Here is a 16,041-nt window from a genome sequence, read left to right on the forward strand (position 1 = left end):
GAGAGCACGTCGCAGGTGTAGTCGCCGATGTCGCCGGACCAGGTCTGCGTGATGAGCAGAGAGCCGTCTTGCAGGCTGATACGCCCCCCTCTGGACTGGGTGACCAGCTCGCCATCCTTCTTCCACACAAAGCTGTACACAAAGGGGTAAAAATAAAACGCTATCAGTTACACATTACGCTACACGCTGCTATGTCGTAAACCCTTAAAAATGCTCAGCTGTGAAGGACATGATCAATTTTAAGGTGTGTGATGACAGTTGTTGGTCGGTCAAACACTTTTGGTTACAGGTCTATTGCATTAGTATTACATGTATTATATTATTCACAATTATATGTTGTTATATTTATAATTAAAGGTATTTGGTAACATTGCCATGATGGTATGCCATTATCAGTTCCAGGTTTGCTCTGGGGTACGGTATCTCTAAGCGGAGCGATGCACCTGACACTGGCCCCATGCACTATGAGTGAACCTCTCGAGGCCCTGAACCACACACAGTGCTGGGTAACACAGCCAAGACTGGGACAGGAGCCGCTGCCTTATTTGAGCAGATTTCCGGTTGTCGGACTAGAAACTATGTTCCTGGTGTCATGATGGATCGCACAGCCTGTGGGAATGGGGACAATGTCCACACACACGCATATATATGCTAGTGAACAGGAAAACAGTCACACACACACACACAGTCACACACACACACAGTCTCACACACACACACAAACACACATAGTCACACACACACACACATTCACAGACACACACACACACACACACACACACACACACACACACACACACACACACACACACACACACACACACACACACATTCACATCATCCATCATGCCTCTACCTCAGAGCAACACGGGGGTCGTGGGTGGCGCCACATTCCAAGATGGCCGTCGTTCCCTTTATGACGCGCCGGTCTGTAGGCGGCAGTGAGATGGAAGTGCGACCTTGGAAGAAACAAGAGGCGGTACGGACAACATCACAACCACGCAAACATACTCAATACTATGTGTGTGTGTGCGTGTGTGTGTGTGTGTGTTTGTGTCTCTGAAGCCGTGAACACTCTGAGGAACAGATTAACACTCTTGGCTGTCAGTCACACAAGTCTAGATGCTAACCTAGCCCATATTTATCTCTGACACATTATCACCTCATGAGGCACGTACATAGAACCTCTGGAGTAGTGAGTGTGCAGCCTATGGTATCTGATGAGCACATAAATGAACAGTTCTTCTTTACACACCGCCTGAAAGTTATTTTTGCTGCATGCACATGTGTGTATGTGTGACTGTGTGTGTGCAAACATGATTGTATATATATGTGTGTGTGTGTGTGTGTGTGTGTGTATGTGTGACTGTGTGTGTGCAAACATGATTGTATATATGTGTGTGTGTGTGTTTAAATGTAGGTGAGGGCACACGTGTGCATGTGCATATTGGAGTGCATGTACCTGTGTTTTCTAAGTTGCGTGTCTATATCTTTTACAGTTCCTGTGCATATCTTATTTGTGTTGGTTTGTGTGTGTGTGTGTGTGTGTGTGCATATCATGGTATAGTGTATGTGTGTGTGTGTGTGTGTGTGTGTGTGTGTGTATGTTGTGTGTGTGTGTGTGGGGGAGAGCTCTTACTCCAGACAGTGAGGCTGGCTGAGGCGTTGATGGCTCCTTCAGTGTTGGCTGCGTAGCAGGTGTAGTGCCCCGTGTCCTGCAGCGCCACTGGGTTGATCTGCAGACCTCCCGACTCTAGCAGCGTGAAACGAGGGATCTGTACCGAGCCACTGGCCAAGGTCTGAGAGTCTGCTATGACACACACACACACACACACACACACACACACACACACACACACACACAAACGTCAACCACACAACCAGAAACAGAGGCAGATATACACACACGTGAAATAACACACATGCAAACCGTACAAACAAACATACACACATACGCACATATGCACACACACACACACACACACACACACACACACACACACACACACACACACACACACACACACCCATGATATGCACACACACACAAACACAAGGGATTCAGCTAACTTTTGCTGCCAGACAGGGGATTAATGGGGCATTACTGCGTGTGCGCACTCGACTCTGTATGATTTTATTAGCAGCTTAAAGTTGTCCCAGAGGGGAAATCCTCTTGAAACAGCCTTCACTGGTGTCTTCCTTGTTAGGAGATGTTACATGCTGCCACATAATTGGGATAGCTATGGAAATCACTTTATGAAGAAAGGGAGAAAAAAAACTGTAGCAGTAGCATAAAATGGTGGATTTGTGTTGCTGTTGCATGAAATGATCTTTTCTGTTGCCAATCAGCTGAAACAAAGATATCTTAATGGCTTCCTGCGAAGAGCAAAATACATTACTTTGCGCATCAATTTGTGTCACCGCTGAGAAAGTATACACGCCTGAGGAACTTGGCAAGATGTAAAGCCTCGACGTGACAGCAAATGACTGCATTAAAACATCAGTGTTAAGAATGAGAGGAGAGGAGAAAAATCCAGCTCTATTTTTTTCTTTCTAGTATGAGCCCGGCTGTGGATTTGTATACTCAGCCCAGTATATACGCCCACACACATTACAGAGCCTATCTGGTAATGCCTGTGGCTCATTGGCAGCCCTTCCCACCTGAGCAGAGAGGATTGTGGGATGGGACATGGCCCCCCCCATCCATCATATCTGGGCTGCCAGGAGGATGGCCTGACCCCACGGCACCTGAGGAGAAAGGGGTCTCCCCCCGGAGAGGGCAGGGATTAGTTACCTCGCTTCCAGGTGATGGCAGGCTTGGGCGCTCCGGAGATCTGGCACGAGAACGTGGCGACGGCCCCATCGGTCACGGTGGCATTGGAGGGCGGGTCGAGGAACGCCGGAGCCATGCCTGCATGGGGTGAACACACACACACACACACACACGCTGACTGAGAGACGGAGACATCTGACGCCTACCGCCCACACGTCTGTCTCACACACAGGCACACGCACCTGCACACGTGCACAGACATGCACCCAGACATGCACACACACACACACACACACACACACACACACACAGCCAATCCAACAAACACACCACACCCTTTTCAAATCCACCGATGCACTGAGCAGGTGGGTTGCTAATGGTTACACTCTTTGTCCAGGAAAGAGCAGGAATTGCTCAAGAATGTGTTTTTTTTCTTTCAATGCGTTGCACAATAAAAGGCGTCAGCGCTTATTCAGACAAATGGTTTCAGAAAAGCAGCTTTTACTGTACTACACACGCCCGTAAGAAGACAAATGAATTGTATTAGCGAGACGGGAATTTTCTTTTTTCAATTATGAATTGTTGTCCTCAATTAAAGAGTAAGCCACCAATCTGTTCTCTCTGCTCGGCTGATCTTCTATTTACAGCCTCAACCACCTGGGGTTCTCAAAACCAACGCACTCCAAAAGTGTGCAGATGGCCAGTTTGGAGGGGATGAATTGCATCTTTTGTTGGGATTTAAAAGCTCTGTGCACGTCTGTGAAACAGTGGCATTTCCAGACTTTCGTGGCTGATGTTCAGGAGAGGCTTTTTCACGTCTTCTGTGTTTTCCCCCTGCCTATCAAACTGCCTTCCATTTATATCGCACCCAGGATGCCACCTGTGGAGTGGGCTCAGGCCTTGGACTGTAGTGAACGAGAGAAACAACAACATTCTTCATAAAGAAGACTGAAAAATCTTCTTTAACGTATGATTCTCACATAGTTTACAAACCGCAGAGAGCAGAGGGGTTGTGAGACCATGTGCATGTGCAATACATCCACATAACAGCACCTGACACACCACAGTTGCCCAGAACCCCCTCTTCGGGGCACATACGGGTAATACCCATGGTGCACGGTTCTGCCAGCCGGGGCTCCACCCAAGGTCAAAGCTACACAGGGCAACACTGGGCAACATCTGGGGATCTGAATATTGGGCCTCATTCTCGAACGCAGTTAAGAAGAATTTAAGAGGAATTTAAGAGGTATTTCTTCTGAATTGGATTTAGGACAACATTTGGCATTCATGAAAGTTTTCTCATCTGGGATTTGCTCTGAACTTCAGAAGACTTTCCGAACTCGAAATAGCAGTCGTAACTCGGCCAGAGTTTTCTCAAATGCGATTCCCCGTGGGCCATCTTGTGGTTTTTTGAGGAATCGCATTTAAGAAAACTCTCCGTGTTAATGAATTTGTGAGAAATCGTTGGTGATTGCGTTCACATCAACTCTACAGATCCTCGGATTAAAGTATCATTAACAATTACGTTTCACATGTAGGTCTATAGTCATGATTCTACGAGGCACCGTGATGTCATAAAATAAATAAAAGCACTACACCGGAATGCTGCGCTCGTCTAGTGAGCGTCGTTTGGCACTGCCGTCTGTGCAAGTACGGCAATCCAGAATTTTCAAGTAGTTCCACGTTGGTGGAACGAACTGCCTAGCACTACCAGAGCAGGCGCGTCCCATTCTACCTTTAAGAAGCTTTTGAAGACCCAACTCTTCAGAGAGCACCTCCCTTCCTAACTGGCACTTCGACTAGTGCTTAACTTGCACTTATAGCAGTTACATTCCTGCACTTCGTTTTTATTTCCTATTTCGTTTTTCTATTTCTTATGTAAAGTAGTATTTATTGTTACACTAGGTCTCTATTGCTCGTAGCTTGACTGTTCTATCCCTTGTACGTCGCTTTGGACAAAAATGTCTGCTAAATGACTAAATGTAATGTACACGAACACTGCTGTTGCTTTCGTGTAGATTCGGTCGATTCCGACTGCACACGTCACTACGGTTGCGTGCCCTTATAAGGAGCTGGCAGGGCGTGTATGTATGCAAATTCAGGAGCACGAGAACGCGCTTTCAATTTAAGAAAACTCTTCCGGGGGAGCACAGCCCAGAAAACTTCTGCTGCGTAGGACCACATTTTCAAGCGTGCATGAATTTGGCGGATGTCTTTTGCTTACGTTGTTTTTCCGAAGCCCGTAAGAAACATTTCAGAAGAAACTTCAGAAAATGTTCGAGAATGAGGGCCATTATCTCTGGGCAACTGAGACACACTTATTTGAATAGACCTACCTTCCCAAAACTGGTCAAGAAATCACCTGAGAGAAGAGCTACAGATGTCCCTGCTTGGCATAAACAGCCTTAGCATCAACTTGGGATGTTCACTCAAATAAATGATGCAGGTACTGCGAAGAGGGAGAACCCAGTCTGCTCTGTTTGCAGACTTGAAACAGCCCCTTGAAACGGAGATTATCACAAGGTGCAAAAACAGCTGGAAATTTGGAAAATTTTTCTGTTTCTGCACTCATTAAAGGGAGGATGACACATTTTCATTATTTTTATCAGCCACGCGGCAACAAAGGACAGTTTGCTTGCCATCTTGCACACATTGACAAATGCGCATTTCAAGTCACGTAAACAACCCCGTATGAATCCAATTATCTTGATTTGGAGCGCCTAATGGAGACTATGTGACTGGTTGGTCATTTTGAATGGGTGTAAATGAAGGGAAGGCTCCATTTAAGCAGGATCCAGCGCGTGCTTCAGACGGGGGGCCCTCCGAGCAGAGAGGCAGCCTCCCTGGCATGCAGAGCGGAGACACTGCCATGTCAATTTGAAGTAATCAAGATGGGAGAATAAAGCCCATTACGGACCAATTTCTGCTCCGGCAAGGAGGGAACGGCCTCGCCGTGTGGGTGTGTGTGTGTGTATGTGTATGTGTGTGTGTGTGTGTGTGTGTGTGTGTGTGCCTGCGCACATGTTTCCGTGGAGACTGATCACATAAATGACTGTTGAAAAGCGACTTCCTTAGCAGTGCCTTTTAAACAACACCCTGAAAGCTTCTTAAATTTTCCCCTCAAAAGAAGAAGGAAAAAAAAAGCATAAGACATGGACTTCCTTTTAATTCTCAGTTGCTATATGCACATGCACAGATCAAGCAACACCATATGCAGAAACCTCTAGAACATCTGTGGGCGGTAAACAGCCTGTTTTCTTCTCTTAGTGCTATTTACTGTACAAAAGAAGCATTATGCTAAGGCTCCTCTCTAGGGACAAAATACACAGAGAGAGAGAGATTGCAGCAGGGAATGCTATTAATTCACTGTACTTGTCTTTGATCACTGTGGCATGAAACAGATCAGCACAGGAGCAACACGCCCAAGGGACCGACTCACACTGCCTTTCGATTCAATCACTGGTCAGTGCAACGTCAACAATCAATGCTTCGAGACAAGACCAGGCAACGATCAATACAATGACTAAGACTCTCTGTTGCTGCAGATAGCAAGCGCATCTGCAGACGACACCGCAGTCTCATTTCATGCTTTCAGAAATGTGGGCACAACATATTTCCATGACGAACTCCTTTTGTGCGTTAGTTCGGAGTGTGGCGTAGGAGGGCATCAACAGCCCTCTCCAGTCAATGTTTTTTCTTTCCTCTCTCAGCTCTCTGTATTTTGTTGTCTGTGGAGACTGTTCTAGACCTAGCATATAATCAAAGACAATCACAAAGAAGGCGTTGAGAACCCCTACTCTATGTGAGAATCATTACACTAGCCTGTAGAGGAGCATTGGCATGAGGGGGGGGGAGAAAAAATCACATAGTCAGACTGAAGCATAATTACAGTGCTTGATTAGATTGTTTCACACACAGCGCCCGAGGAGAGGTTACACACTCAAAGTGGCCATCAACGATAAAAAGCCGCGGCACAGCAGGCAGCCGTGGATGACGGGCTATTTCCTTCCTTGCCCCTTGTGTCCACGGCAGCTAAGGTGGGTCTTCAATTTTTCCACACACTGAGCAAAATCATTTTACCAAACACAACAGTCATACCAATGAATGGGAATGAGCTTTCGGGGTGAGGAGAGGACATCTAGCTCGTAACACGGAGGACCGTGTTTTTCTTTTTTTCTTATACAGATTTTTGAGAGTTGAACATGTCTGAGAATGTGAGAGCACCCCTACGTGCTGGTTATTGGGATAATCGGACTCACTTGTGACGTCTAGGTAGGTGTGCGCCTGGCTCTCTCCGGCTGAGTTCCTGGCAAAACACTGGTAGATGCCGGCATCACTGGGGTGCACCTTCCTGACCTGGAGGCCCGTGCTGGATAGGACTTTGTAGCGGGGGTTGTTGAGCTTACTCAGAGGCACCGCATTCTTATACCATTCAATTCTGGGTGCTGGCACCCCTGTAGAGAGAGAGAGAGAGAGAGAGAGAGAGAGAGAGAGAGAGAGAGAGACAGACAGACATGGAAGACGACCACTATTTCAAAACAAATCAAGCTCTTTATTTGTTGACCATGTAAATAGAGGATTACCTAGTTCATAATCCATAAGGCAAACATTTACTAAGTGAACAAGATAATCATTATGGCTAATTCCGCTCCCATGTGGATACTGCAGACGTTTTCAACAACCTAACTGCGCGAGTAGTGGATTTAATTGTGGATCATTACCTTCGGGCATTTAGCTCTGATTCCGGCAAACACTCAAGCTCACAGTATATTTTATACCATCCCGACGCTGAAGGCCTTCCGCCACCCCGCCAACGCAGACAGATAGGCCCACACGTATTAAGCCTCGAAACAGAAGCCTTCAACTGGTCTCGCACGACTTAGGATATTTCAGCAGTTAGCCAAAGTGCACTCTTGAGGAATGACTTAAGTAACAGTTAAAAGAGCTGACAGGGAAAATAATCACTCACAGCAGCTCCAAAGCGCTTTGTGACGAGGCGGCCATGGAGCCGTACTATTAAAACTCATTTAATCGAGGCTTGCTTTGCTTATAGGGAACGGATATATATCAAACACCACTCCACGTGAAAGGATCATAAAGCGAATGCAGACTTTTTCTTTTTCTTTTTTTTCTACGGGGGCTTCAAACAGAATCAGAGAGAGAGTTAATGAGTGGCTGTAAGCAGATCAGACTCAGTCCCTTGATCCCAGGGGGGGATTCTGAAAGGCTACCTCTCCACAGAAGATGAAATGGAGACGCTCTCAATAAACCATTGCTGGCTTGAGGAGCACTTTTGCTTGCAGTTGCTCCAGAAGCCTTGTGTGCTTACTGGAAAAGCACCCTGGCCTGTTTCTTTCTCTGCTTGGAAGAAGAGGCAAAACTACAACCCTTGTAGTCTGCACTCCTGAGATTACCGAGACCAAAATCCAATAATTGTCTTCTCCATGTGTCTTAACAAATGATATTACAATAATATGATTTATTTTACTTTAGTTTCAAAAATCTTAATTAGTTGGGGATAAAGACTGGTGGTCATCAGCATAACCAGTAGCTATGTTGGTGGATACTGATGCAAAATGGAAACAGAACTTTTTTTTACACTGCTTCTTCAGGGGGAATTCCAATATGTAGTTTTTCTTTTTTGTTTTCAAAAGAACCATTTTTAATCTCCTTTTTAAAAACATATTTGGACATCAAAAAGACTGACTGGATGTGAGGGCCTTATCCTCTCACCCCCTCTATGAGTTTGGGCTTTTATTTATCTATCTCAGTCCATCAGAGACTCTGGCCATAATTTTTCTCTCCGAAAAAGCCACTGAGCCAAACCTGAACCAACACTGACAAATATCATAAATATTCTTCTAACCAGTGGACTGACCTTCCATTTCAGCACTATTACTGCTCTTGAAATGAGCACCGCTGGATATTTTTTTGGCAGAAAGCCAATACCATTTTTTATCCTTTCCCCTTCCTCCATATAATGATAATGGGTGTGCCCTCTCACATCCCCGGCACATCTCTCAAATCTAATGGCTCCAGCTCGCCATCCAGTGTTGTGCTATTCTGTGAGACGGCAGCCGTCTCTGGGCTCTGAAGACTTCATCTGTCAAATTAGGAAGCGAAACTTTCATTGTTCGCAATTTGATCACACTCAGCGGTTGATTAGGCCCGGTCGGGCAGCAATCAACAAGTCATATAGCAGTTTGTGTAAAAAAAGGTGAGAAAAAAATAGTAGGTGAAGCCATATATGAAGGTCCGTGAGGGAGCATGGGTGAGATTGGCATGAAAAGCACCTTGCTGTTTGTTGTGACTGCCTAAGTGTTGTGTGATGCATGCGGCGTCGAGACAGGCTGCGCGGATAAGCTCTGGATGAAGGAGCAGCGAGGCGTGCTGTGCTGGAGTGTGCTTAGTTTTTCAACTTTAACTTGTTGCTGGGTGAGCATGCACCCGGGTGTGGGTGTGGGTGTGTGTGTGTGTGTGTGTGTGTGTGTATGTGTGTGTAGGTGTGTGTGCGTGCGTGGCGGATCGGACCTCTGGCTTGGCATTGGATCTCGACGGTTCTCTCCACCTCGCCGATGACCTTTCTCCGTGGCTCCACTGTGAAGTACGGCACCTCTGCGAGAAGGAGCAAGAGAGCAAGAAGAAGAAAAGAACAACTTGTGTTAGGTTCAGATGAGTCCTCCAGAAATAACTTGTTTTACCCGTATCAAAAAGGCCAAGAAACCGTCAAAACAATGAACTCTCAAGATCTACGAGCCTGACAAAACATTACCACTCTCAAGGACATTCCCATGGGAACACAAGTCGTGTGGCAGACCCCGGACAAACAGACAGAATCCATTGCTGTGGTGACCACAGATTGCAGGATCAACACACAACGTTTCAGAGAACTGAAAATAAAATGCATTTAAAAAAGCACTTTTGACTTCATGCTGTCTGCATAGCTTACACAGCACCACAACCTTTGCCCCACACACACGCACGCGCACACGCACACACACACGCACACGCACGCACGCACGCACGAACGCACACACACACACACACAAACACACACACACACGCACACACACACTCCTGTCGCTCTCCCTAGTACTTACCATGTCTCAATGCATGTGTTTAGCAAAACTGCGGCAGATGGCCAGTGAAGCTCTGCAGACTTTCTATAGGGGTTATGTCGTTACCAAGCGGTACATACGTTTCCAGTCTTCCACTCTAGTTGTGCTTTTCTCTTCCTTTCCCATCCTTATTCTGAATTAATTTTCTCCTCCTTTACATTTTTTTTCTTCAAATCACCCCACACCTGCTGAGTTATTCCTGTTGTTTGCTGTCCACGCGTGCCTATAGACAGCTCGATATTCTCCACTTTAGTAAATGCAAAACTCCGACACGAGAGACGGACAATATCACTGGGATTTTCAGCTCAAGGGATTCAATCCGCAGTGAGCGTTTCTTTTTTTTCTAGTTTGTTTCGTTGTTGCAGTGGGTGAAATCTGCAGACCGTCACGTCTTTTGATGACAGGAGCTGAAGAGTACCTTTTACATACACAAGCAGATGAATAAATGCATATATTTTGAGCCATGGCGTTTAGTACGGACACGCACACAAACACTGACTGAGCCCCTGACTTATGGGTAATGCCACACTGACAGCCCACATTCATCACTTCCTGTCACCTCAATCTGTTTCAGCAACAACACATTCATCCAGTTATGGCTCCCGGATCTTTAATACATATGTATCTGACCTCTTATAATACACAGAACACCTGTCAGCCTGAAAATGAACACTAACGAACAAAGAGGATGAGCCATAAATATTTAATATGCTGTTTGCCTCAACGTCTTTTCCCCCTGTAAAACCAGTGGAGCCGTTTCAAATGCTCTGATGGGGAAGTGCTTCCGTGTTGTACCATGGTAGCATAAAGGCAGGATGCAGCGCATGTGACCATCCAAGCTTGGCTAATCCTGTTACAGGTGTGCCATCCATAAACTGATACACAAACCTGCTAGCAATGTGCTATAGGCCAGACTAGACACCTGGATGCAGTGGCTCATTAAATCAGGCACTAACTAGTTGATTTAATAATTAGAGCCTATTAAAGATATCTATGGCGGGTGGCTATTGTTTATCCACACACCCAGAACACATTATATGCTCAACAAATAGAACGAGTACATTAAATCATCTCAGGGAAAGCAATTACGCACAAGTCCGATTTGGTAATTAAGTCATGTAAGTCCTGGAGTTTTGGAGCAACGCGGCCCTTTCAAACAACTCTGCTGGCTGGCTGCAATGAAAGTAACTTCCATTATGTCTCGCACTGCTGGCTAATGGGGATAATGACACGCTTCTAGAAGCATTTTTCAGAGCCATGCTGACAGCATGAAGCCATTTTTCTTTCGCGAGGGATGTGACAGACACTCTTAAGGCCTTCGGAGCTGTGAGGCTGAATACGGGATCTTAGCGATCATGTAAGACTTTAACATATCTTATGCTTTAAACAGAGGGGGTGGAGGGGATTTGAGCAGATCGGCACTACGTGACTGAAGAGCCATCGGAGCGCCCTGTTAGAGGACGGACTAAGAGCAGCAGGAGCACAAGCACACATGGTTGGATTGGAGTTACGCTATTTTTCTCACAGTGACACAGGAGGCAGGAGAGAGCAAATGAGTGCAAACAACAGAGAGAACAGACAAGACTGGTGGGGAGAAAGAGCGAGAGAGAGAGAGGGGGGGGAGTGTGAGAGAGAGAGAGAGAGACAGTGTGAGAGAGGAAGAGAGAGTGCTTGATTCTCTGAACACACAGCCATAAAGTGGGTTGGAAAAAGTAGGATACTCAGTTATACTGGATAGCTAGGAGAGTAGAGTAGCTAGGAGGAGAAAAGAGTGAAATATAGAATAGAGTACAAGCGAATGGATGAGCGGATAGTAAAATGGCTTGGCGTCGGTTTTGCCTCCACCTCGTCCATTCATTTCATATAACAGGAGACCACAAACGCCATTGTTCCACTTATACCCTCATTGCCACACTGATCGCATGCATGTATAGCCCATATAGGAAACATCTGGTTCTGTTTAAAAAGAAGGCAACCTGTTTAGTTCATAGTACTACTTTCTTTAGTCACGGATAAGGATAATGTTGGGTAGTTTGCTTGGTTACAGTTGATTTCACTGTTGCTAAGCCCAATCCTTTAGCTTGCTAGCTTGTTTCTGATTCTGTGCTTGCCAGCTTGCAAGTTCTCAAGGTAACCATGGAATTCATCAAAATGGCAAAATGAGAGAGTACGTGTATTTTGTTCATTCATTAGCTTGCCAGTTGCCTGATTGCACACTCACTGCAGGAGCCTCTATTGTTTTTATTTTTAATTTAATTTTTAATTGTTACAGCTTTTCAATCAACCATTATTTACTTCGTTGCCATAGTTACCATTCAAAGTTTCCAGAGCATTGATAGTACAGTCATTAAACTCTTTCCCCTGGATCTACTTCATAACGGTGCCCCGTTATAGATAATTTATCAGAAAAGAACTATCAGAAAAGAGTATTCCTTGTCTCCGGGGTATAAGAAGGAAATAAAAGTTCAAGTCACTTATGCTTGCCTACAAAGTGCTTGATGGTTCTGCTCCCACCTACCTAAATGCTCTTGTAAGGGCAAATGTTACACCCAGGATGCTGCGCTCTTCTAGTGAGCGTCGTTTGGCACTGCCGTCTGTGCAAGCACGGCAGTCCAGACTATTCTCATTTGTAGTTCCACGTTGGTGGAATGAGCTGCCCAGCACTACCAGAGCAGGGGCGTCCCTCTCTACCTTTAAGAAGCTTTTGAAGACCCAACTCTTCAGAGAGCACTTCCCGTCCTAACTGGCACTTCGACTAGTGCGTAACTTGCAATTACAGCAGTTACACTTCTGCACTCTTTCTTTCTTTTTATTTCATTTTGTTATATTTCTAAATGTAAAGTAGTATTTATTTATTGTTACACCAGGTTCTATTGCTCGTAGCTTGAATATTCTCTCCCTTGTACGTCGCTTTGGACAAAAGCGTCTGCTAAATGACTAAATGTAAATGTAAATGTAAAAGGATAGTGATCCACCCATAATGGAGAAAAAATACAAAAAAGCCAAACAGAGGAAAAGAGAAACAGAAAACAGAGACACATACACCTAACCAGAGAGAAAAGAGATTGAGGAAAGAAAAGAGGATAACTCTCCTTGAAATGTAGAACTAAAGAGACAGGGAGGGAGAGAGAACTGGAGATTTTGGAGAGTCTTACCTGTAATGGACAGGTAGGCACGGGACTCTGCCGAGCGCACACTACTGTCCAGCAGCGAGGCCTCGCACACGTACAGCCCAACATCAGTTGACGTGGGGTTCACTATGGTCAGCCGCCGGCCAAACGAGCCCAAGCCACTCGCCACCTCCACCCCGTTCCGTCTCCAGGTGATGCTCAGCTTGTCCACCGGACTTTAGGACCAAACAAACCATGTACGTTTATTTCCCGATGGGATATATCAAATACAGTAGACATCTTCTTTAGGACATGTTTGGGATAGTGCATCTAACTGCTTAGCAACAGCCAATTCTGTGGGAATTAGCTAAAACGAATCAGGATGATTTATGTACTCCGTCTCTGAATTAATGAGTTAAACATTCAATTTTCCAATCCTGGTATTGACGCTAAGATTTAAAACAAAGAAAATCAGGGTCGAAGTCTGTGATTCTGGCAAGAGCTCAGTGATTCACCGTTATTTGATGTCCTCCTGGTTAGGAAGGAAGGGAGGAAAGCAAATGAGAGGTCCACTTTGTCTTCACAGGGCACACACACACACACACACACGCATTACAACTCACCCACGCACAGACACACACACACACTCTACTCACCGTGCATTAGCCACGCACTCCAGCGTGGCCTCGGACACCCCTGCCACCACCGTCGTATTCCGAGGTGGAATCACTATGACTGGCGCTACAGGGTCGGCTGGAGCCTCAGTATCTAAAGCCAGAGAGGAAAATGGAGGTACACAGAAAAGACGAAGAGAGGTGAGAAATTGATGCTCGTTTACAGCCACTGTACTCATACATAAACTAAAAAAGTACATGTGCTCCAGCTGTTCCAGCTCTATGACACATTTGATTGTGATACCCAAGATATGAACCCTTGGGCTTGTTAAAGTGCACATCTCAAAAAATGTTTCCTTGTCAGCTTTCCTTTTCCGTTTCATTTTTGCTCAGTAGGACATCAAAATATCAAGACTGATGTAATAATGGACTACGTGCTGTATTCAAAGAGATGGTTATTAAACGCGCCGGATCACTTCCTCTGTCGAGTCTGCTCAGATCGTAAGGCGTAAGCAGCGTACGTCGGTGGGTAGGTTTCGCTTCTTTTTGTTTTTGACATGCTTTATGTCTGCCTCCCTGGGGGGGGGGGGGATATCTTGAATAATTGATCACTTGGCAGTAGGCCGAAGCTGGGTCCACAGGGTCGCATTGCCTCCCCCTCTCTCATTTGCCTTTTATACTGAGCCATTCTTCCATGAAATGTGCTTGCTACATTTTTAAAAACGAACCAAGCCTATCTGTATTCTAATTGTAAAAAATTAAAGAGTGACTATTAAATAAGTTTCATTTGTGCAAAAAAAAAAAGGGAAATTGGAGAAGAGCTTAAAATATTGAAATCTTATGGAAATGAAGGCTTATTTCACTAGGCTGAATGCAAGAATCCACCCTTTGATGTTGACTTTGACAAAGGTAACCGAGTAGAACTACTGCGGCACTTTGTCTACTTTTAATCTCTTTTGAAAGTTTCAAAAATACCTTGCCTAGGACGCAATACATGAATGCTGTTCAGGTTTCTGCATGACAGATTTCTTGGTTAAATAAGCACCTGGTGAACTATACTGAATGCGAAGTGCTCAAGCACACTCTGGCTTTTGTTAAAAGGTACTTAATTTATTCTAAACAAATCCTGAAAAACACCCCACTGGAAGTTTTAAATAGCAGGTTACAGTACAGTGGCAAGGAACACCGGAGGAAGTGACAAGGAACACCGCTATTTGGATTTCAGCTCTTCTATATCTTAAGACTCAATGGGGTCCAAAAAGGTTGTGAGGAAATAGGGCCTAAAACAGATTTCCAAGATCACTTGGTTATTTATTTTCTGTCTGGCGGTAGAACAGCTCTTTGCACCGTGATGCAGCAGGTGCGTGTGCTTTTAGAAAAGCGTCACATTCTGGCTTTGGTGTTGTGAGCCGGGGCAGGATGCCTGCGAGTGCGCCGTCTGAGGCGTGAAGAACATTCGGGAGTGATGCGACCGTTCGAGGTGTGCCTGCTTCCATCTCCCCAAGTGGCAGGCTGGAAGTCGTGTCTGCCTCAGCTCAGCGACTCCGTCACTCCGGCTCGCTGTTTTCAGGCTGCCAGTAATGTGATGAAAACCTGCCAAGGACCAGTTTAATGAAATACCAGCGGCCACAGCTTTGTGCTGTGTTGGCGGGCTTTGTCAGGGAGCAATCAGAGGAAGGATTCCTTGCCTCATTTTAATACTCAACATGTTTTACCGCTTATTTATTATAATTTTTTCAGTTTCGTTTTTGGAGTAACGGGTGAGGGGTGGAGAGGGGGATGGCGAGGTCCCATGTGACTTTTCAGCCCTTCCATTTTTTCCTTTTAAGCTTGGAGAATTCTATCAACGTATGAATATTAAGTTATGTTATCTTACTCCCCGTCCTCCTTGGCAGGGTCTCGTGGAGTAATTGAGTTAGGTGCCTTCTCAGCCAGATAAAATAACATACGGAGGACTTAGCACTGGTCGTTGCTAAGGTCACTGTTCTGGACTGCTGGTAATGAGTTGATCCCTATGGCTTTGTCCTTATCGCACTCTAGAAGAATCCCTGATGAAGCTTGCCAGGAGGGAGTTTACCGTTACTCTATAAATACCCTGACAGCCAAGTGGAACAAAACATGCGAGAATATCAGCCATAATCCGCAGGCCTGCCTCTGACAAGCGCTAATCAATAGTAAGACAATTTCTCCATGTGGAACTTGTGGTTGCCAATAGCTGCAGATTAGTCACACATTCATTATTTAACGACATAAACAGCTTATAAATAAATCATTTGGACGAGAGGAGCACACGTCCGTGCCATGGGTTTCAGCACCAGAGACACTGCCAGTCAAGCATTCATTTAATCGAATTCTCCTAACAGCGGTTAGGGAATCTCTGTATAAATCATTGCCAGGGAGTACTTCACTGTAAAGGGTGATTATTT

General features: G+C 45.4%; 1 protein-coding gene across 5 annotated transcripts in view; it reads right to left on the minus strand.

The window, feature by feature from the left end:
• sdk1a (sidekick cell adhesion molecule 1a) overlaps window positions 1-16,041 on the minus strand; it is a 225,406-nt gene that overhangs the window by 67,218 nt on the left and 142,147 nt on the right. For 3 of the 5 annotated variants that reach the window (XM_031566320.2, XM_031566328.2, XM_031566305.2), the window contains 8 exons: window positions 13,658-13,769; window positions 13,047-13,237; window positions 9,305-9,388; window positions 7,033-7,227; window positions 2,795-2,911; window positions 1,640-1,810; window positions 857-959; window positions 1-132 (listed from right to left, as the gene is read on the minus strand). The exon at window positions 1-132 is cut by the window's left edge and continues 42 nt beyond it. In XM_031566320.2, coding sequence (XP_031422180.1) covers window positions 1-132; window positions 857-959; window positions 1,640-1,810; window positions 2,795-2,911; window positions 7,033-7,227; window positions 9,305-9,388; window positions 13,047-13,237; window positions 13,658-13,769 — 1,105 coding nt within the window. The remainder of the gene's footprint in view (window positions 133-856; window positions 960-1,639; window positions 1,811-2,794; window positions 2,912-7,032; window positions 7,228-9,304; window positions 9,389-13,046; window positions 13,238-13,657; window positions 13,770-16,041) is intronic. The other 2 variants (XM_031566337.2, XM_031566313.2) reach the window with 1 other exon arrangement.

Source organism: Clupea harengus, chromosome 1 (genome assembly GCF_900700415.2).
Source record: "Clupea harengus chromosome 1, Ch_v2.0.2, whole genome shotgun sequence".
Taxonomy (NCBI): domain Eukaryota; kingdom Metazoa; phylum Chordata; class Actinopteri; order Clupeiformes; family Clupeidae; genus Clupea; species Clupea harengus.